Source organism: Chelon labrosus, assembly GCF_963514085.1.
Source record: "Chelon labrosus genome assembly, chromosome: 16".
In the NCBI taxonomy this organism is placed as follows: Eukaryota; Metazoa; Chordata; class Actinopteri; order Mugiliformes; family Mugilidae; genus Chelon; species Chelon labrosus.
Genome location: NC_140349.1, coordinates 5,827,916 through 5,850,506, shown reverse-complemented (window position 1 = coordinate 5,850,506; position 22,591 = coordinate 5,827,916). Strand labels below are relative to the sequence as shown.

General features: G+C 41.7%; 2 protein-coding genes across 5 annotated transcripts; both read right to left on the bottom strand.

Annotated features, from left to right (window-relative positions):
- Window positions 1–844: 844 nt before the first annotated feature.
- LOC311501172 (T-cell differentiation antigen CD6-like) lies at window positions 845–11,774 on the bottom strand. 3 transcript variants are annotated; one of them, XM_084562859.1, is made up of 13 exons: window positions 11,636–11,774; window positions 10,500–10,565; window positions 8,040–8,321; window positions 7,633–7,947; window positions 6,978–7,289; window positions 6,653–6,743; window positions 6,437–6,558; window positions 4,994–5,104; window positions 4,698–4,820; window positions 4,428–4,499; window positions 3,875–4,060; window positions 2,356–2,448; window positions 845–2,265 (listed from the first exon to the last, which is right to left on the bottom strand). In XM_084562859.1, the coding sequence occupies exons 1-13, from the start codon at window positions 11,685–11,687 to the stop codon at window positions 2,231–2,233; spliced, it is 1,860 nt and encodes a 619-aa protein (XP_084418985.1). In that variant the 5' UTR covers window positions 11,688–11,774; the 3' UTR covers window positions 845–2,230. The 3 variants fall into 3 exon arrangements, with proteins under 3 accessions (XP_084418985.1, XP_084418984.1, XP_084418986.1); XM_084562858.1 differs by having other exon boundaries at window positions 6,437–6,562; window positions 6,654–6,743; XM_084562860.1 differs by lacking the exon at window positions 4,698–4,820 and having other exon boundaries at window positions 6,437–6,562; window positions 6,654–6,743.
- A 1,741-nt stretch (window positions 11,775–13,515) lies between these two features.
- Window positions 13,516–22,258, bottom strand: ints8 (integrator complex subunit 8). 2 transcript variants are annotated; one of them, XM_084564006.1, is made up of 28 exons: window positions 22,118–22,258; window positions 20,900–21,038; window positions 20,605–20,779; window positions 20,244–20,384; window positions 19,792–19,863; window positions 19,256–19,307; window positions 18,929–19,108; window positions 18,739–18,846; window positions 18,510–18,662; window positions 18,065–18,165; window positions 17,756–17,897; window positions 17,568–17,638; window positions 17,310–17,485; window positions 16,924–17,054; window positions 16,684–16,794; window positions 16,383–16,587; window positions 15,930–16,051; window positions 15,631–15,815; window positions 15,494–15,527; window positions 15,349–15,408; window positions 15,136–15,197; window positions 14,807–14,925; window positions 14,550–14,653; window positions 14,275–14,325; window positions 14,118–14,191; window positions 13,977–14,041; window positions 13,797–13,840; window positions 13,516–13,702 (listed from the first exon to the last, which is right to left on the bottom strand). In XM_084564006.1, the coding sequence occupies exons 1-28, from the start codon at window positions 22,196–22,198 to the stop codon at window positions 13,586–13,588; spliced, it is 3,075 nt and encodes a 1,024-aa protein (XP_084420132.1). In that variant the 5' UTR covers window positions 22,199–22,258; the 3' UTR covers window positions 13,516–13,585. The 2 variants fall into 2 exon arrangements, with proteins under 2 accessions (XP_084420132.1, XP_084420133.1); XM_084564007.1 differs by having other exon boundaries at window positions 22,017–22,257.
- Between the last annotated feature and the right edge of the window lie 333 nt (window positions 22,259–22,591).

Sequence of the window (22,591 nt, the reverse complement as noted above, 5' to 3'; positions counted from 1 at the left end):
AGAGTGCATTTTTATCAAATATTTCAATATTTCTGCAGCTTGTAATCACCAGAACAACATAGAGTCAGTGAAACTTTATCACAAAAAATGTTAAAAAGCCATAAACTACTTTGCCAAAGTCTTGTTACTGTTTAAATTAAACTTAACCAGAGGACAACAAACCTCAAACCTCAAACTGTAGCTGTAACGTGGAGCATGTTCTCCGTACGGTTTGTGGGCAGGTACTGTCGTCTCCGGGTCCGCTGCACCAAACAAAAGTTCAAAAGTTTAAACTCGGGCCGGGATCTGTTGTTGGGACACTTTAAGCAACTTATGGACTTATGGAGCCCTAATCCTCCTGTGTGTAACTGATTTAATGAACAAAGTAAAAACAGAGGGTTGATCTTTTAATCCCACAAATACTACAAGCTACTTGAAATACTAGTGTTCCCTCTCTTGATGTTAATCAGGACGGTAAATCCACAGATTTTCAGATTTGGACTTATCAATCTCCCGGAGCGGAATAAAACAAAAGCAAACTGTTTGAGGAGGATCTGTGATATATCATGCTGCATACTTTTAGATGGAGTCTCTGTTAAGTGGTGTGTGCGTCCTGGATTCTCTGGCATGTGAAAGAGATTGAGTTTCATAAGGAGATCTGGTCGTTAATTCGCCTGTTTATCTCGATGCAGAGCTCTGGACTAAATTTGAGTGTAATATATGATTCTCTGAGACACTTTTTATCTTCGCCGACTTCTCCATCCACCTCCTCCTTTTCTCCTCAGCTTCAACTCCAATCCCCCCCTCCCTTCCACGCTCCAACACACACTCATCCTCCTCCTCCTCCTCCTCTTGTTCTTCCTCTTCTTTGCCAAATACCTTCTAGTCCAAAAACACCCAATTCTGCTGGTTATCAGTCTAATGCATCATCACTCCCTCTTCTCACGTTAGCAGAGCTGCAGCTAATCCACGTTTATCCCTGCATTCAGCACAGCCACCCCCCTGTTGGAGGTTTTACAGCGCTTTGAAGCAGTTTGTCATATTAACTTGTACAAAACAAGACATCGCTTTGATTCGAGGCATCGCTCGGGATCAGCGGGAAAGCACTGATGCTCTGCAGCTGCTGCAGATGTAATGGACCAAGAAGAGCCAGGTCTAGTTTCAAATCACGCTGATGGTTTATGTTGGCCCATGATCACCATCCAGGAATCCTTCCCTGCTCAGACCCTCTTCACCGTGCAGCGCTTGGACTTCTCAGTCGAACACCGTTTCTAAGTGTTTGTCCTGAAAGTGTTACGCCTCAGAAAGCATCGCTGCGACAAACATTTTATTTCTTAGTTTGTTTCTCTGTAGTTTACATGAAAGCACATCAACACCAACATGGATCCTAGAAGTCACTTACAAGGCTGTAGTGCCACCTTGTGGTAAACCTCAATAGTTTGGAATGGGAGAAGTTTGGCAGACAATAGCACTTTATTAGCCGAAAGTATGTGGACACCTTCACATATACTTGCTCTGGGGTTGTTTATTATTATTATTATCATTATTATTGGACTGGGCCACTTAGCTGCAGTTAAGGAAAATGTTCACATTAAAGGATGTTTTTAGACAATAGTGTTAAATAACTGGCAGTTTGAGAGATCTGGACATAACCTGGAATGTCAACGGCTTGAAAATGAGTTTTAGACTTGTACATGTACTTTAATATAAAGTACACTGAGTTTATTTGTGAGTACACGTGCTATATAAATATTAGTACATCCTCGGGAGGCTGTAAAGGAAGCACATTAATGAATAATATTTAGGTGTCCACATACTTTTAGCTATGAACTTCCTGCGACATAAAATACCTCAATAGTTTGTTTGTACTTAAATTCACATTTTTCAAATACATGCAAGTCATTACATCTGCTTTGCAACTGAAATATACAAAAAAAAATAATCTAAAAATATACATTTATACAAACATTATGTTACAATTCTTCTACATTTACAAAACACTTAAAGTCATGTTTTAAGACAGATTTCAACCAACCGGAGCCCAGTTTTAATTAAAATGTATGAACTTCTGTAGCCTGCCAATGTTTTTTTTGCTTCATTTTTATTTTTTTTTCTTCTTCTCAGTGGAAACAGGCGACCAATCTCCGGTTTGCTGTGTTTCATTTCTCAAACCTCCGCCTCACTTTCTCGGCCTCTGTGACCTGGATGCACCTCTCGGTTCGTCACCATAATCTTTCTCAGACGAGCAGTTTCACTCTGGGCTCACGGGGGAGTAGTCGTCGTCATCTGATATTCAGACAATCATCTCGTGTTACAACTCTTATATTTCCCTCATGACTGTACAATATATATTTATTGTTTTTGTGTGATACTTACCTGAGCTTTGGCCGTCGTCCGCTTGTCTATGAAGCGGAAAATTGGAGTAGTTTGAAGAGTCGTAGTTACAAGCAGGTGCCTGCCTCAAATAATCTGTGATTATTTAAGAAGACTTGTAAGGAAACAGTTTCAGTCTGACTTTCACTTTTCACATCCACATCCTCCCACATGAAGGAGTGAAACATGAGTTTTCAACCAGTTTTCTGAGCTAAGGCCGCCTACAGATTCAAATTAGCCGTCGTATAAAAGTCTTTTAAAAAAAAAGCTAAATTCTTCCCAGATCTGTTTGGAAACTTAAACATAAATAATTCTCTAAATCTAAAAAAAATAAAAAATAAAAAAATAAAAAAATCTACAATGCCTTCGTCTTGTATTTCTATCCATCTATCTCAAATTGAACACACATACACATTAAAACCACCTAGTAGTGAAGTGAATAGCATCGATGACCCGATTACGATGTAAAGTTTTTCTGAGAAATTTGGGTATTTATGTGAATGTTACTCTGATATGTACCACCACCTGAACAATGTTCCAAAACAAGTTGTGTGTCATGCCTTCCCCAGATAAGTGACGAGAAAGAACACGCCTTTCCTCAGAACAGATCACCTTCTTCCGAATTTCCGAGCTTCCATTGTAGGAGCTTTCATCAGAACCAGCTTTCCTTTTATTGTAATTATTGTTTTTAATTCTATTTTTTCTAATCCTGCTATGACATACCAGTTCACTCTTCAATATCAGTGCCACTTTAAGTCACTTTAGCCTTCTACTGTTACTAATTACATCCATGTGTACGCTACTGTGTGCTTTTTATCTGTATATATATAATAAATTTCCTCGTGTGTTGCTGCTATAGCTTTCAGTTTTGTTGCTGCTGATCCAGAGAGCTGCTAAAACTGTATTTCATTGGTTTTTTTTACAAAACAATGACAATAAAAAGCTACTATTTATTCTTCTACATGCAGCATTGAGCCTTTACCGTCCATGACTTCGTCTCCAGTTCACCTATTTTCATTCTTTTCCTTCCTTTTGATCAGTACCCACCACTGCAGACCAAGTACAACCCAGTCTTCCAGCCATTTTCTTTTTTTTTCTTCCCCAAACTCCTTATTTTCTCATGGATTATATATTTACATGCAGTAATCCCTGTAATTCCTCTTTACATTTGCACTATATTCACTTTACACCCTCCACGGATGTATATTTGTTCCCCCCGAGAACAAATAAAGTTCTCTGAATCTGAATTAACGTAATGTCAAAGTCGCTCAAATCCTTCCACTTCCACTCCTGATATATCCCACCTGCTGACAGGTGGCATGATAACCAGATAATCAGTGTTATTCATTCGACCGGTCATTATGTTTTGGCTGATATGTGTATAGCACAGAAATGATGATGCCTGTAGGGCAAATATGAACTAATCTGACCTTCAACAAGAGAACACACCAGTACAAATATATTCACCGGCATCTAGAACCACACATTCAAATTATAACGTAAAAAAAAAAAAAACCCTGACCTGCACCCGGGTTGACGTTGGTGTAGGCGGTGTCCACGTTTTGGTAGCATTCGCCAGAGGAGGTGCTGGAGCTTTCAAAGGAGTCCACGGAGATCTTTGACACCCTGCTGTACTGAGGGTCCGGAGGGCCGCCGTTACGGTTTATATAACTCGCCAACGCAGCCTTTTCATTGGCGGCTTCAGGGGCTGAGGAAGAAACGAATAAAGGGTTTATCTGTTCAATAAGTGGTATGATGAAATTAGGAGGACTTAAAACTTTATTTAAACAACTAAAAGATAGTAAAGTAGCAGGAGGACGGCAGCCGCTATGGAACAGATAATGAGACGGCCATGTTTCAGTTTGTCTCTTGGGTTAAATATCTTCATTTTTATTTTTTTTTTTAACAGGTTGTTTGCGACAGAATCAGTTCAGGTCAAACCAGGGGAACCTCAGAGTTCCTCTTCAACTTGCAGATTGCCGTGACTGCGGTAGTGTGTGATGAGCATGTCGCCCCGCGAGCTTGTAGGTCTGCAAAAGAGTGCAACATCTCTTGCAAAACTGCCAGTGACTCACCTTCCTCAGTGAGGCTGCCGAGACCCGGAGGCTTCAACAGAGGGTTGACGTCTGTTCTGTAGCGCTGAGAATCTGGATAGAAAACGACACGAGATGCAATAAGATTAATCGTGTGGCATCCTGCAAACGTTCCCTGCAAACAGCAATGATCACACACACACACATATATATATATATATATATATATAGCAGAGCAGCTTCAACCGCAAAATGCTCACAAAGAAGCAAAGTGTGAGAAACAACAGGGAAAAATAAAAGAACGTAGCTCACTGCGAAAGGTCGTTAAGCTGACAGACGGGTCATTGCTTGGGTCATACTGCTCATAGTCTGTATCTACTGACGTGCTGTCTGCACTACTAATCTGGGTCCAGAGATACCTGGGATCGGAGGGCACTTTTTGACACAAACACACAAAACAAATAAATAAATAAAATGACATGATTTGTTGAGATGACTGCATGCTGCACTGTGTGTGTGTCAGACAACATATATATGTGAAGGTTATGAAGGAAGAAAAGGACAGAAATGATTAGTATCCGTGCTGTCGAGACGTTCGGACCACTGACCATCCGGCGGGTTGGTGGTGACTTTGACCAGATTTACGTTGTTTTTTGAGTCGTTGTGTTGCTGTCCGGAGGAAGTTCGTGGGTTGCTGCGCGTCTGGTTCAGTAATAAGGCTGCAGGCGAGAAAGAAGAGATTCATGCTTTCATTTATGTTTAAGATGCTGATCATGACGATGCTTTTCTCTGGTTTGAGTCCAACAGTGACTAGAGTTAAGAGCAAGCTCTGTGAATACGGCACCACTACCTCCTTACTCTAATCAAAGAGACAGTGAATTTTCAGTATCTGGAAAATATAAATCAGCATCAGTGTGCTGCTGTTAAATCTACTTTCTCTAAGGTTTTTACCTGGTTAAATAAAAAAAAAATAAAAAAATTAACATTGGCATACAGTTTACATAATTTCTCAATTCTCCTTATTTAATTTCTGTACTTAATCAAATACTATCTATTAATTAAAGGATTTTGTATTAAAATAAAAAGCAATATTAATACATAAAAGAGAATATACTCCATTATAGTGTCAGGACACGTCAGCTCTGGTGTTTGTGCCTTAACACATATTGTAATTTCTAATTAGTTTGATAGAATTCAATCTTAAAAGTCGTATATGTAGTTATAATTATCATATTTAAAAACACACGTGGAAAACATTTGAACCTATAAATATATTACTTGAACTGAATGACAAATTAAATGTAACTGGCTAAAATGAAATACACAAAAAATATTTAAAGTTTATTATTATTATTATTATTGTTATTATTATTATTATTATTATCTATACATCTATACATCTATATTACCACATATCTTCATATCCATATTATTGCATTTATATATACAATATGTAATACACCATATATATATAGTATATATACATATACTGTATTTTTTGAATATATACTATATATTTCGTATGTATTTTGTATACTATGTATATAGTTTGTGTATCGCTTATATACACTTCTGTATATTTTACATGCGCTCTGTGTGTGTGTGTATATATATATATACATACATACAGTATATATATACATATACATATACATATACATATATACAGACACACACACATATATATGTGTGTATATATATATATATACACACACACACACACACACATATACGTAACTATGTATATAGTTTGTATATCGCTTATGTACACTTTTGTATATTTTACAAGCGCTCTCTCTCTCTCTCTCTCTCTCTATATATATATATATATATATATATATATATATATACACACACATAAAAAGGAAATATATACATGTATACATATTTCTTTTATATATATATTTTTATATACTTTTAGTGACTCTTTTTGCTGACTGTTACAGCTATCTGTATATCCATCTATCTATCTATCTGTCTGTCTGTCTGTCTGTCTGTAATGCTGCATTACTAGTGAAACTGTCGGTCGGGGTGAAGGGACGTGAACCAACCGTGTCGTCTCCTGTAATGGCAGCAGAGAATCGTGTTTGTGATGACAATCACGAAGAGCACAAGACTTAGAGTGGCGGTGGCGAGGAGCTCTGGAGGCAAAAGAGGAGCGGCCGTGGTCGTTGTTCCTGGGGTGAACGGAGAAGAAATGAATGCATCAAACACATCACGGCCTGGTTTGATAAATGACTGACACATGACTCTAAGTTAAATACCTACCAATAGTACCAATAGTACCAGTAGTACCAGTTGTCCAGTCGGGCGTTGTAGATGTATTATCTGTGGTGGCTGAAGGAAACCCGAGGGAACCTGAAGGAGAAACACACACGGTCACCGAGAATATCTGGTAGAGGTTTCATTTGATTCTCTAAACTTTGAATAAGAAGCCAGAAAATACAGGAAGTCCTCAGATGAAGGCTGAGGCCGACATAAAACATGTCAACGTGTCTCTAAACTAAAACATGTAAAGGAGATTCAGCGTTGAGTAGGTTCATTAAAGCTCTTTCTGCTTTTGAACAATAACAACTAAAATCTGTGACTTGCCGTTACAGATGACTCCAGATGCTTTAGAGTCCGTACACAGATGAGGTATGTTGAGCTCCATGCACTGCCACAGACTCTGATGAGCTGAGCTACACATGTAGAACCACTGGGTCCCGTTGTTGTGGGCAAGGGAGGGAACGAACTGGGTGAACTTAACCGGCTCGGCACCACACTGCAGCATGGAGCACACCATGGCGGCAATTTTTTCATTCCAGCAGTTGTCACACACTGTCCCCCAGCTGCCGTTACGGTGGATCTCCACTTTACCGGCGCAGCGGTCCAGACCTCCAGTCAGTCTGACGGCCCTCATCTCTGCACACAGACACAAACCACTGATTATCACCTGTCAGCCGGTGGGATACATCATTGTCCCCAAAGTTGATGAAAAACTGTGACGTCTAGACGGCTGGATAAGAGCATCTCCAAAACTGCAGCTTATCTGGGGTGTTCCTGGTCTAAAGTGGTCAAAGGAAGGCCAAGATGTGGACATTTAACGGGGCATATGCACATGGGGAGAGAAGGCTGACCAGAGTAGCTGATAATGCTAATGTCGGTTAATGCTCTGGAGCCTTCAGCTGATTCAAAGAGCAAGTAAGTGAACTTTAAGTAAAGAGTCAAGAATCAACTTTTTCCGTGAATTAAATTTGACTGTGACCTGAGCACACGACCCCAGCGTCCTCCTTGTGTCCACAGTCGTGTTCGTCCAGTGCAGCGGGGCAGTCCCACAGGTTCTCCTCGCTGCCGGTACAGTTCAGATCGTCCCGGTAGATGGGTCCTCGGCCCTGGGGGAAGGCGCCGGCCTGGCCCGTCACCCTGAGGGCGTAGCCGCAGCCGAGCTGGGCGCACACCACGTCGGCGTCCCTCATGTCCCACTCGTCGTCACACACCGTGCCCCATTTCCCCTCTCTCCACAGCTCCACCCGTCCGGCGCAGCGGCCCGGGCCTCCCGCCAGACGCACGGCCTGTTTGCCTGAGGACAATATTATCATCAGCTAACGTTTCTAATTGAACTTCAACTGATGTTTGTGTATTCTTGAAGTAAAAGACATTAGAAGTCCTCACCACATTCCACTCCAGTGATCACGGTGCAGTTGCTTCCCTCACTCTCCGAGCAGTTCTTCAAACCACCGTCTTCAAACAAACACTGGTGGAAACACTTGGTACCTGGAAGGGGGGCAGTTTTGTCCACGCGATAGACGCCGCCACAGTCGAGTTGATGACAGATGCTTTCAGCCAGCATGTCTACAGAGTCTGACGTCAGAGCCACCGCGGCATTGCTCCCATTGAGAGTCATCTTGATAGTCCATTTGCACTTAGCACCAAGGTATGTTATGTTGGGTTCACCTGAGGACAGACAGAAACATTCATTTATGTGACCAGGATTGAATTAAACCTGAAAAGTAACCAATTTAACACGTCTCCAAGATAAATCACATGAGATCTACCTCTACCACTCACCAGGAGATGTTGCTTTTCCTAAATTAAGGTAACAGGAGAATGTAAAACTAAAAGGCCTCTCTAAAATACTGTTCAGTTGTCGACAATGACAAGAAAGAAAAGAGGCCTCAAACAGAAACAGTTTTAGCAGCTGCTGCTCAGACAGGAGGGTAAAGGTCCACTCTCTGTCGTTCTACTCTCTTGAATATAAGCTACCGACGGCGACGGTGAGAGCGCCTCATCGTCAAAGCCACATCAGAAAAGTCTAACCACGCGTACAGACGAGGGAGCTACGTGACCAGAAGTCGTGCTGAGTGCTGAGGGCGGCGTAGTCGAGGGAAACCACGACACCACGACAACGCTGACCTGTGAGCACACTTTCTACGCTGGTCCAGACCATCCTGTTAATCACGTATTCTTGCTTGTATCATATTTAACTCACTCGCACATCTTTTTTCGACTCTCTACCTACTTACATTTATTTGGCTCATTTAAAACAGGATAAAACAATAATGGAAGTACATTAACAATAAGTAATTAAAAAAAAGGCATGCCGGGGAATTCACAATTTTTAAATGAAAGTTTAATAAAGTGAGGACGAAGTGAATTCCACATACCCGCTCGGCCTGCAGCTAATAAACCCCCCAGTATGAGCTGCTTGGTGCTTTCTTCCTGTTAAAGGTTTTAGAGTTTATTTTGCCGTCGTCGCCTTAGTTTTTTGCATAAAACGTCTCGAAATAATATCGTTATTTTAAAACAAATGTTCTCTTTCCATAAAGTTAAAAAATAAATTTAATTTAGTAATTTCGGGGTCGGCACAATGATGTGGTGGTTAGTACTGATGCCTCACAGAAGAAGGTTCTGGGTTCTAATCCTTTCTGTGTGGAGTTTGCATGTTCTCCCTGTGTCCGCGTGGGTTCTCTCCAGGTTCTCCAGCTTCCTCCCACCATCCAAAGACATGCTGGTTAGGTTCATTGGTGATTCTAAATTGGCTCAAAGTGGCTAAATCTCTGTGTTAGCCCTGAGATAGACTGGAGACCTGTCCAGGGTGTACCCCGTCTCTCACCCCAATGTCAGCTGGGACAGGCTCCAGCTCAATAAGCGGCTACAGAAGATGAATGAATGAATAAATTTCTTTAAGGGATAAAAAAAAAATCGATTGTTAACAGAAAATAATAGTTTCTATATTATATGTAAAATAAAAAGGTGTTAATTAGGTAAATTATTAAGCTTTTTGTCTTTTGATGACAACTACATTTTCAAATCTTTCTAAGTTAGTTAATATATTAAAGTGAATTTTAATTTTTACTTTATTTTCTGCTTAAATTTAAAAACTCAACGTGACGTGCCTTCATCTGGCTTTTCTAAATAAACGCTTTTACGTAATTTTTTATTATTTATTTTTTTTGTTTAATCTCAGATCAAAATTATTAATTCTATGAAATGACCTCAAATGTGATTCACGCTTAGGGAGCTTTCTGGTAACACGCAGACCCAGAAACCAGACCCGTCTTCTCTGCCCACACGTTTCCTGTTTGTGTCTCAGCATACTGTTGAATGACATCAAATAATCTGGCATGGTTGCAACTTTTTATTTTTAATGCTTTTTATGTTACTGCGGCGTGCATGAGAATAGGAATGTATTCGTTTATTTATTCACCATTACGAACGCCTTGATACAAAAATAATCTATAATACTGAAGCATGACGTCTTGAACTGAGATATTTCTGGGACTAAGATCCTGTACGTCAAAGGTGCAACTGAGCTCAGAGTGCTTGAGAAGTAAACCAGTCTGCACGGTGGTGGGGTGGTGGTGGTGGGGTTTTTTCGGGGTGGGGGGTTGCTTTGCTATCTCACTGTTTGATTTTGCACCTGCAAAATCTTTCAATATGTGTTTCAGAAGCAGGTCACCTCCACATCCTGTGACTGTGACAGTGAGAGAGCATTCACGCTGCCTGTGCACACAGGGGGCGTCCTGATTCTGGACAAAAAAACTAATGCATACAACCCTGGTGTAACCGCAGGCGTGTGTGTGCGCGTGTGTGTGCATTACACTGCAGATAATAAACTAAATGTGACCTTACCGCTCATCTCCTCTTGTGGCGTCACTGTGGTGTTGTCTTGAGCTCTCACACGGACACGGGCCGGGTCTGTTTGAGATGAAGAGTTACAGGTTGATACGAGTGAAGGCCACATCAAACAAACGTGCAGTGACAGAGTGATAAGCAGAGAGGGGTTGACCGCTTCACCACGTGTCAACTTTATGTGTTAAAATACGCGGATAAAGTTGAGTCGCTGTAACCGCCACCTTCAGCCCAGGGAAAGAAGTAAGTCTTAAAACTGGACTTGAAAATAGGAACTTGCTTGCAGGCAAGTTTCTGTCGAAGTTTCAATTTAAACCTCAAAGTTCAAACCACTAGTCCCCTGGGACTGAAGAAGCGGCTTGGATGAGTTGTGAAATGTCAAAAAACTCTACAAGTCCAGTTGCCACTTTTTTTAAAACCGTTTTTGGACAGGGTTAACCTTAAGATAAAGTTTTAATACTTTTTCCTTGGATGTACGATGACCTGGATGACTGAGAACCCTCACAGACATAAAGTTAACCCTGTTTATTTCCCTGTACGCTCACTTGCCAGTTTATAAGGTACACTGCTAAACAAAAACACATTCTTTTCTAACAGACAGTCCTCCAATAAATCCTCCTTCATGACTGTTATAATGTTCAGTTTGTGTTAAAACAGTGTCAGAAAGGTGGCGTCTGTTAAACTGTGTAGGATTAAAGGTGTTTCTCATTGTTTGGGCTCTCCCGCTGACTGAAACAGGAACATGCGTCGGTGCAACGCAACGAAATTTAACTGTGCAACAAACCACAGGCTCCAGAAATGCTTAATAAACAGTTTGTTCTTAGCTAACAATGAAAACCCAAAACCACTGTGAAGATAAGATTTAGCGCAGGAGTGTAGTCGTCTTTCCCGCACTACTGTACCTAATGAAGTGGCAAGCCAGTGTGGGTTAAATCATTACAAGGTTCTGCGAATAAAAGTGATGCACAAAAATAAAAGTGAGAACTAATTTAGGTCAATTTAGTTTCCCTTCAGCGTTAGCAATGACTTCATATTGTTTTTTCTGAACATTTTAAATTAGATCCATTCAGAGAAATAAACACAAACACAGATGACAGCTTGTAATAAGCTTATTTGTGAAACAGTTTTAACTTTACCTTGACAAAGACAGCTCAGTGCGACGATTAAAACCCACTTCACCAGCTCCATGTTGATGTTGTCGACAGACGGAGGGGAAAAGTATCTTCTTCTGTCTGCGCTCAGAGAAATGTGAAACTCTGATGCACTCTCTGCACAGTGTAGTTTCCTCTCCTGATCCTGTGATAAAGCACAGACTAAAGTTCCTATTTAGTGAAACAGGAAGTGAAGTCGTCAGACCTCTGCCACATATGCCATCTCTTCTTAAGCGCATGTGAACTTTGTGATGGCCTCAACTCTGATAAACAGAAAGTTCTTGCTTTAGACTTAATTATTATATTATTATTAATGTGTTTTTGGCTTTCAACAAAACCATGAAAACTGTAAAACAAAGAGGCAACAAGACACAAATGAAAAAGGAAATTAAAAACGTGAACTGACAGATTTTAATATATGGAATAAACTATGATTCGTGCATTCATTTTCTGTAACCACTTGTCCTGTGAAGGGAGGGCTGGAGCCTATCCCAGCCGTCATCGGGGCGAGAGGCGGGGTACACCCTGGACAGGTCTCCAGTCTGTTTTAGGGCTAACACAGAGAGACAGACAACCATTCACTCTCACACCTACGACCAATTTAGAATCACCAGTGAACCTAACCAGCATGTCTTTGGACGGTGGGAGGAAGCCGGAGAACCCGGAGAGAACCCACGCAGACACAGGGAGAACATGCAAACTCCACACAGAAAGAAAGGCCCGACCACGACGCTTTGCATTGCACTTGGTGATGTATGGCTTGGATGCAGCTGCTCGGCCATGGAAACCCGTTCCGTGAAGCTCTCTACACGCTGTTCTTGAGCTAATCTGAAGTCCACATGAAGTTTGGAGGTCTGTAAAGATTGACTCTGCAGAAAGTTGGAAACCTCTGCGCACTACGAGCCCTCTACATCCACTGACCCCACTCTGTCATTTTACGTGGCTGTTGTTTCCAATAACTTCCACTTTGTTATAATACCACTGACAGTTGACTGTGGAATATTGAGTAGCAGAAGAAGTTTCTTGACTGGACTTGTTGCACAGGTGGCATCCTATCACGGTATCACGCTGGAATCCGCTGAGCTCCTGAGAGCGACACATTCTTCCACAAATGTTTGTAGAAGCAGTCTGCATGACTAGGAGCTTGATTTTATTCACCTGTGGACATGGAAGTGATTGGAACACCTGAATTCAATTATTTGGATAAGCGACTGAATACTTTTGGCAATGTAGTGAATCTGCTGTCTCACGACATTTGAAGGTGTCCAAGTTATGGCGATTGTTTTGCAGGTGTATTTAAATATATGAGCGTGACATTACCTCATGCCCAGTATAGAACAAATAGATATAATTCAGATTGTGCTGCTGACAAGTTTGTTTTAAACACATGAACCTACAATATACTATAGATAGCTCATTAGTTCACCCTTTTTAAGTGATGAGATAAACCAACACTTTAATTACTTGGAAATATTTACTGGAGAATTATTTCTATTTTGAGTTATTTATTGTGTCTTTATAATTAGAGGAATGCAAGGCTGGTGTCTTCACTGTTAGACTCAGTATCTCTCTGTCCCGTGTCTCCTCTGCAGGGACGTTTGTGGTGAAAACGACTGATGGTCTGTGAATGCATCCCAGAAAAGTGAGCATTATTCAGCGTAATGTTCCTGAGAGCTTTAAATCTTGGCCTAGAGTTTTCCTTCTCTATGTTTTTAGCGCCTGGTTTGATTCAGAAAAGAAAAGAAATATATAAAACTGCCATTATTTACTGTGATTTAAAGTCCTTCCTACTATTTGATGTGTTATGCATGGTAAAGAGTTAAACTGAACGTCTGTGTAAGTCAGGACGCTTCATTTCTAACGAGTCAGAGTGTAAAAACATTTATTTTCTAGCACAAAATAAAATTTACAAATCCCACAAAGCCCGACAGCGCTTCAGAAGTACAGCTTGGCCATCGCCTGCAGGAACCTCTTCTTTCTCTTCTGTGCAGCCAGCAGCAGCACTTCCTCCGGGTTACTGGTGTTCAGCTCCGCCTGTCCGATCGCTTTCATCTGAAACACGTTGGGAGGTTTAGATGCGGCTTCGTTTCGGCTGAAAAGTTCAGATTGAAATGTCAAGACTGACGCGTGGGCTGTGAAGACTTACCGCTATTTGTCTCTTCTCAGTCTCTCCTCGTTTGTGGTGAATATCTGAACCCACAGTCAAGAAGAACGAACAGACACCGAAGATCAAAAGATTTTAATAAGAAGAGGACGTAAACCACTTCTATAAAGCTCTGCCTTTGGGTTTATGCGTCAATATATAGATCTATAACCAGAAGGATACGAGTGAGATATTCCAGGATGGTGACGTCCCAGATGTAGTCGTAGAACGAGTCCATGGCGTCGTGGCTGCGACAGAATATTAAACACGTGAGTAAAACGTCTCAGTTTCAGCGTTAACGTATCGTGTCTGGCCGCGTCGTACCTGTTCTGCTCCTGGAGAGCCTTGAACGCCGTCATGTAGTCGACTTCCCTCAGAAACTGGCACAGGACGGCGACCTGATGAGGATCGGACAGAACGCTTTATAGAAGATGAACCGGATGGAACATTATGAGCATGTGCGATTGATTCAGATTCTGACCTGTGTATGGCAGTTCATCATCGAACAACACTTGATCATCCTCTTCAGGACCTGCAATTAAGAGTTAGTGGAGGTATCAGGGAATCAGTTCGTGTTATTTAAGTGGACTCCCTGTCTGGAAGCTGAACAAGCTGAAACAAGAGCAATTGGACTTGTACATCTCATTGGAGAAGGAAAACAGGATCAAAACTGACCCTGGTCAAGATTCTGAAGGACAACATCCACACAGATGCTCCAATTTAAACCCCAACTCCCCACCTTGACCCGAGCCTTACCTGGTCGGTGTAGACGTCTGGGGGAACGGCTTTGGTGAAGAAGTCTGAGCACACAGCTCCAGCCTGGAGGTAAAGGTTCAGTGCAGCAGAATACTGATTGGTCACTGCACAAAAGAGAAGACGGGGCCATTATTGTGTTTGCACGTCTACTCCAGACAGTTAGTAGCACAGAACTGCTTTAAACTATTAAAAAGTCGCTTTAATCCCCTTTTGAGCACATCTGCATCTAATCTCCGTCATGTGCTGGTGCTTCCTACCAAAGTAGATGTCCGCCTGTGTGATGAGCCACGACTGGTTGTTGGGGTTCAGAGTCAGAGCGTAGGACACCAGCTCTTTGACGGTCACAGCCACAGCTTCCACATCCACCGCCTGTATGCTGCACACACACAGATCAACACGTTTAGGCAGCACGAGAGGCAAAACTAACTCTGTGACACTTCCAAAAGCTTAGTTTATAGCTGGTTTGCCATAGAAAAAAAAAAAAGGTTTTAGTTAAATGTAGGTAGTGGGGACTGGGAAAGAGAAACACCTCATCCTCTGACCCACGGCTGAAGAGTGAAAGCGTAAACAGAATAACGGTTCTTACTTAGGAAGCGAAGACGGCCAGATGGAGAGGTGTTCTGCCGTCACTTCGTTTACGATGTCGTCCTGAAGGAAAAGGAAAACATTTAGTGACCTACGTAATCTTTAAACGTGCAGAGAATCAATGCTAGAACACTTTAATTCTTCTCTAAATAGTTTTTACTCTCGCTGTGGCGTCACTAAAGTTATTTTCTGCCATCAAACAGCTCAGACGTACCCGCACTATGCTGTGGAGCCTCACAAACAGTGAGATCAGAGTCGTCAGCACCAGCGGCTCCTGGTAAACATCAGATAAAACTCTTGAGCTGATTTAAACATTTAATATTTCCAGTGTGTTTAAGGTTATAGGTTTAGATACTTACTCTGATTTTCTTGACGAACGTGATGAATTTGCTCCTAGAAGGTTTAGACAATGAAAAAAACACAGCAGGATGAGTGGGACTAGTTCACCTGTAAAACACCCAAAGCTTTTTAATGTTCAGACGTGTTCGAGATGTACCGGTACAGGATGCCCATGGAGGACTCTCTCTGCTTGATGAGTCCCACTCGGCCGTCGCTGTTCCTCTTGTGCTGGATGGAGACGCTGCAGATCTGAACCACCACGTCCCACAGCTCCTTGGCGGTGCGCCGGCTCTCTTTAGGACCCGGGAGCTCTTTGCAGGTGGAGGCCAGGAGCTGTCCGAGCTAGACGGGATGAATTTAATCAGAGAAGCCTTTAGTGGATTAAAAACCAGCAACCTAGTAGGAACTAATATATGTATGTAGAATTAAAAGTGGTGACAATGTGAGACGTGCTACCTTGATGTACGGGTTGTTCATGACCAGAGAAGGTGGAACCTGCAGAGTCAGGTAGTCGTTCTCCCTCCAGTTCAACATGAAGGCGACGCACTCCTCTCCCACCACCTGACGCAGAGGCACATCTGGAGACAGACAACAGGTTTTAGTGCACCTTCACAATCTACGCTGCTTCAGACCAGTGAATAAAATATTAAAATATCAAGAAAACAGGCACAGTGACGGCTGCAGAAGCATCCAGGAGAATTTTAATACCCGCAAGACATGCAGAGACCATTAAAGTGGAATACACGGCTCATAAATCGTGATTAGGCTGTAATATTTTAAATTTTTAAATACGTTTTCTTCTGGATTGAAGGAATCTGATCAGTTCTCTGCAGTCCTGATTTTCCCAGAATTCAAAGCAAACGATGCGCCCGAGAAGGAATCTACCGTACGCGGACCCCGTGCACTCACCGTGAATCCTCATCTCGAGGTAACCTCTGACCCTGCTGACCAGGTCGGGGGGCGGCCGCTCCTTGCTGCCCTCGGCCGCCATCGTCTCGTGCGCCCGGACCTCCAGCAGCAGCATCTCGTTCAGCATCACCTGCCTCAGCTTCGGGGAAAACTCGGTGACAAGCTCCAGGCAGGCAGAGAAAAGCTGCCGCGCGTGGATGAAGTCCTGAGGAAACAGGAAAACTTTTATTACATCCAGGTATTAAATATTATTAATTACAAGCACAAGGTTTGTGTTTCCCACTTGAGAATAATATGACACCTTTATTGATATACAGTGGAGTCCTTTAGCCATGAGGATGTACACCAGGTCCTTGGTTAGGTTGTCTTTAATGCTGAGGATGACGTTAATGTAGTCTGGAGGAACCTCCCACTGCACAAACAGGATGTGGTTTAATTCATTCACTGTTACTGACAAGATAGGAATTTATATTGAAAGTTATGCTTAATAATTAAATATGTGAATAATGTGATAGATTAATGTGGAGATCATCTCTCTGACCTTGCTGTTGACCCTCCAGAAGGGTCGCTCGGCCATGCCATGCAGCTCGATGAGGATCTGCCTGATCCTGCGCGGCTCCAGTGAAAGGATGAGCTGCTGTTCCAGCTGTCCGATGTTCACACTGGCAGAAGCTGTGGACGCAATAAAAGACGACTGATGTGAGATGTTTCAGAGATAAAGTTAGAGAGGCCAGGTTGAGATGGTTTGGACGTGTTCAGAGGAGGGATAGTGAAGGTATATGGACGTAGTGAAGGAGGACATGAAGGCAGATGGTGTGAGAGAAGAGGACACAGAGATGATTCGCTGTGGTGACCCCTGAAGGGAACAGCTGAAAGCAGAAGAAGAGTAGTATGTCGCCCACTGGTGGGGAAACTTCTGCTCTGTACCTGGGATGTCGTAGAAGGAAGGCAGAGGTTTGGCGCTGAGGTTGATGGTGGCCGACCTCTTCCTCATCTGCTCCACCAGGACCTTCCTCTCCTCCTCCTTCAGCAGCTCCATGAAGAGCTTGTGGGACGACACCATGAACACCAGAGGCAGCTCCTCCAAGCTTTCACACAGAGTCCTGCAACACAAGTTTATTTTTACTGTATCAGTGTCAGTGTCGTGTGATTCAGTACTGTCTCTGACTGAGGTGTGACACTCACTTCATGAAGGTTGCCATGTTTCTTCTGGATGTCTCAGACGGTCGGTCCCTTTCCATCGAACGTGTGCACACCTGCAGGACAAAGAAATATGACTCAGAAAAAAAATAATTTATTCACACACTCTAGGGTTTATTGCCAAACATGTAAAGGCTCCAATTGATATTTAAAGATAATCTGATCTTAATTACCTCTAAAATGAAGTCCACCATTGGTTTGTTGGGTTTGAGGAGGAGCTGCAGGAAACGAACGCTGAGGACTTCTCCTTCCAGAGCGTCCCGGACGGCGTTGCAAACACACAGCTTGTGACAAACCTCATCCAGACCGGACTCCCTGACAGAGACAGAGTCCAGCGTGGACGCATCGGTTATTATTTTATTTAGTCTTTTGAACAATAAAACAGAACAAACTTACATTTATACTTACTCTTCGTGTACAATCAATGGCTTCACTAAAGGACTAATTGCTATGAATGCGTTCAGATCTTGTTTTGTCCTCACCCTTGTTGGACTTTGTACAAGAACTCCCTGAGGACAGAGCGTCTGAAGTGGTTTGGCAAACTGCGGGATACGTTGTCTCTGATGAAGGCTTCGATGACGGCCTGCAAGAGACGAAGAGGAATTTATTAACGAGTTCTACATAAGGTCAAGTTTTGCGGGGACTCCACAAACCTCTGGGAGGTTCATGATTTATTTAATCAAAAATAACATATAGTGCTTACATTCATTAATTCCTTATGGTGACAAATGAGATCTGACACGCTATTATTTCAACAGCATTTAAAACTGACACTAAAATCCAAAATTTAATAATCACAAACAATTAAAAATATATAAATATAGATTATTTTTCTCCAACATTACATTTTAAACATGATTTATGGCTCCACAAATACATTTTCCTGAAGAAAAAACACTTTAATGTCTCTACAGTCTTGACTCAGACCTGGTGGTTGTGTGCTCGGATCAGGCTGTTGATCTGATCGTAGGGGGTGGTCTGGGGGTCGGCGGGGTCACAGTCTCCAGTCAAAGCTTTGCAGGCGTTCCAGTAGCCAGCCAGACGCTTCTCGTCCAGGTGAACGTGGACCGTCGAGTCCAGCTAAAAGATATAAAGCAATGACTGCTGCTGCTGCTGCTGTGTAAGCGTTTTCTTTGTTTGTTTCAAGTATAACTACCTTCTTTAACAGCTCCTTCGTCTGCCTGAAGTGATCTCGAGCTTTCTCAAAAGCTGGCTGGTCTGTGCAGCCTTGCTGGAAGAAAATACCTCCCAAATCATAATGCACCTGGAACAAATATTAGGAGTTTAGAGTAAAAATGGATTCCTAAAAAGAGTCCTAAAAAGACAAGACGGTGCGTGCCACCGACCTGACAGTGCAGCTGATCGGCACTGATGCGAAACCCTGCGGTGGAGGACTCCGTTTCTCCGTTGGTGGCGGCGTCGGCGGCCAGCAGGTCCAGAGTCCTCATGGTGTGAACGTAGAAGTCTTTCTTCAGCCGCAGAGCTCCTTCCAGGACACTGATGGAGTCAACCGCCTGCTCTTTAAGCTAATGTTAAGAGGAAAAAGAAAAAAGCACAAGGTTCAGTCAGCCTACTAGCTGCTTAAATAAGGAAATGTGAGTGACAAGTTTAATAATTAAAGGTGTATTCACTGATAACATATATATATTTGAATCAAAGACATGTTAACTCACCACAGTAAGGATGTTTTCAGTCATTTCCTTCTCCTGCTGCACAATATTTAACCTAGAGCAGGACACAAGATAAAATTAAAATGAATCTAAAGGCCTGGACACAACAAGTCAACGTCACACTAACAGCTGCTACAAAACTCTTCATACTAAAGATGTCCCAACCAAGTGCTTTGCTCCTCTATCCAATACTCCGAGTCCTGATACAATCATAAATAAATAAAATTTCCTTTTTGTTTATGTAGGTGAATGTTATGTAGGTTCTGTAGGTGTCGAATCAAGTTACTGATCAGGTGGTCAACAATTTATTCTTTCTAGATGATTGTGTCATTGTAAAAATAGTTGAGTGTTTAAATTATAGAAAGATGAATTCAACAAAAAAAAGCTGCTGGCATGAATATGACCGTGTGCCAACACTCAGTAACATCCCGACACCAACGAATCATTAAAAAAATTACTACATGGACATTTTCAGATTTTGTAAAGGACCAAGATGTGTTAAAATGTGTGAGAGAAGTGACAGGAAGTGAAGTGTTTACATGTTCATCTGGTGAGGTCCTGGTTTGGTCTGTTTCTCTGGAAAGCTGCTCAACACGATGGTTCGGATGGCCCTTTAATAAAAAGACACAATAAAGTTATTTACATCTTTATTACATTTATTATGTCCAAGGTAATAAAAAGAAGCCACAGGCTGAATGTCCTATCATTACTGCATGTCATTTGTTTGTCTATTATCTGTACAACAAAGTAAAAAAATAAAAGTGATGTTTTTTGCACGAGTATTAATAAAACTTATTATAACTTTACTGGTGATCTAGACGCTTTTTAGAAGAGTGTGTTTGTAAATAGTGACAGATTATTACAGATTTAATACTGAAAAGGCTACTACAAAAATATTAGGAGATTGCATTCCTTCATTAATCTACATTCACAGATATGTGATTATCTAATAATTTAATTTCATATCTGAAGTGAGTCTCATCCCACTCACCAGCGGTTGTAGATGATCACAGCCATGGCGGTGGTCGGAGGCAGAGTGGAGAGGTCCAGGTCCACGTGTTTCACCCCGGGCGGCACTTTGCTCACACACAGGAGCTCATTCAGTAACATGTTCAACACTGGAATGGTCAAGCTGGCAGAGAAGAAGCAGGTTAGTGTTCAAGATGAAGACTTTTTCTATGTAGTTTATAGTCGGGGAATGTTTTATTCACATTTGAGATCTGTAACTAAATAAACCTCCAGGTAAAACAGGTGTCTGTTAATTTTAAGACATATTAATCTCCAAATATGATAGATTCCCTTTTATCAATTAGTTGTAGCCCACTGTAATGATGATACATATTCACTCTCACCCTTTCTCTAGTAAATCCAGATCCCACTTCATGTGCGCGGCGACTTTCAGCGCCAGCAGCTTCAGGGTGCGGTTCCTACGGTTGTCTGCCGGAGGCTGCACCTGATTCTGCTCGTTCACCGACGGCTTGGACGCCTGCTCCAGGAACTGGATGATCAGCTGAGCTGGCATTGGGTCTGTGGAAACAGAAACACATTTGCACTCAAATCCCTCCGCGTTTTGTGATGAAACCACTTCAAATCTACCACAAGTTGCTGCATAATAAACAGTGAAGTTATAAGTGACGCGGAGCAGACCTGGGTTGCATTTCTGCAGGTGTTTCTCCAGCAGGCCGTCGTCCAGGAGGAACTCAAACCAGGACGTCTGGAGAGGTGTGCCGGGCCGACTGGGGGCCACAGCGGCCACCCGGTCTGCTGCTTCAGCACTCATCCTCCCCTAAAGTAAAGCAGTGAAGATGCATGATGAGTTAAAAACAACAACAACAACAACAAGGAAGTTGTATAACTTCAACAAAACCAAACTTAGCAGGAGGAAATAGCGTTTACATTATCTAATTTCCACTGGTTCTTTAATTTGTACGCAAATAAAAGCAAGCTGGCCAGAAAAAGATTCTTAATACAGCAAAGAAAATGTTATTTTAATAAGTATTTAATAGAGATTATCTAATAATAGATAGATTATCATTACTGATGTCTTTTAACTATGTTTTAATCTAGCAACTAACATTTTTTTTATTATTATTATGAAGTAATGTCATTTTTGGTTTGTTTAAAATACCATACAAGTCTAAAGTGACTGTGAATCATCAACCAAATATATGCAAAAATTAAACAACTGTACATAAATTAAAAATCTCACTGCATAGACTATCAAGGGACACATGAATATTTTTTGTGTTTTGCTCCCCCAACTATGTGTAATACTTATACTTTCCTATTAATAACAGTTCATAACTTATAAAATGTTGAATTAATCAACAATTGCTTCTAGTGGAGTACATCTACATTTAAGTAAGAGTGTTGTAAAGTATTCATCACCTTTACCTGTTGCTTGCAGCATTTTAAAATGCATATTTAATACGTTTTTTTTAGGCGAAATATCTTGACTTAAAATTAATTTTTAACGCTAACTTGACATGTCAAACCAGCTACATATCGATAACGCTGAAATGTTCTGTTGTGGTCTGAAGACGTTTCATTTCTTCCCCGGCTCCTTCCAACCGGGCGGGGATTCCAATTTTTACAGCCGTTACTACGCAAGCATAACTGTATGCATACACTTCGGGCTGTACATGTATTGAAATCAAGCGCACCCGCGGTGGTGTCTGGCGCTAGAGATGTGTCGGCTAATATCTTTAGCGAGCTAGCTAAAGTGTATCGCCTAGCCCGCACAAAGAGAGGCTGGTTTTCTTACCTCAGTAGGTGACACTGATAAAAAGTAGAGAATAAAAGAGCTAAGAGTGCACTAAAATGTCAAAATAAGGAGCTGGGACAGCTACATGGACTGGTTCTCACATAATTCATTCTGCGATTCGCCATCGCTCCTCCGTATTTCCGGTTCCGCCTCGTCGCCAAGGAGACACACGGTGCGCCCATGTTTGCGCATATTTATGCCGCGTTCAGGTCACATGGTTTAAATGTAATTAATGGTAATTAAATAGCTGACAAACTCGTTCAAATTGTGTCCGATTTGGGATTCACACATAATTGTTATCTCTCATTTTACTGTGCTGACTAACTTTAAAAATAAAACACCAAATTAGCACTAATACGTTCAGTTCAACTAATTTTAAAGGTGCCATACACTGTATTTAGTTTAACTTGGTAACGAACCGATGCAAATATATTAAAATAATACGATAATCCAGACTAATTATATGGCGTGAAAACTAGATTAACAATGGGACTAACCACCTTAGAAAAATGCGCAGTAAGAAGAAAGACTGAAGACAGAATAAGTGTGTTTTAGATTTATCACATTTTTCCGTG

Bases quoted from the DNA above. Each gene is read 5' to 3' on its own strand.
- LOC311501172 (XM_084562858.1), bottom strand. From the start codon at position 11,687: ATGGAGCTGGTGAAGTGGGTTTTAATCGTCGCACTGAGCTGTCTTTGT. The intron at 6,563-6,653 runs GTAGGTATTTAA...CGTTCACCCCAG, and splicing joins TGGTACTATTGGTACTATTG to GAACAACGACCACGGCCGCT. The intron at 4,821-4,993 runs GTCAGTGGTCCG...TGTGTCAAAAAG, and splicing joins CACCACCAACCCGCCGGATG to TGCCCTCCGATCCCAGGTAT.
- ints8 (XM_084564006.1), bottom strand. From the start codon at position 22,198: ATGGGCGCACCGTGTGTCTCCTTGGCGACGAGGCGGAACCGGAAATAC. The intron at 19,864-20,243 runs GTGAGTGGGATG...TTTTTATTAAAG, and splicing joins GTGATCATCTACAACCGCTG to GGCCATCCGAACCATCGTGT. The intron at 13,703-13,796 runs GTAAGTCTTCAC...AACGTGTTTCAG, and splicing joins CTGAGAAGAGACAAATAGCG to ATGAAAGCGATCGGACAGGC.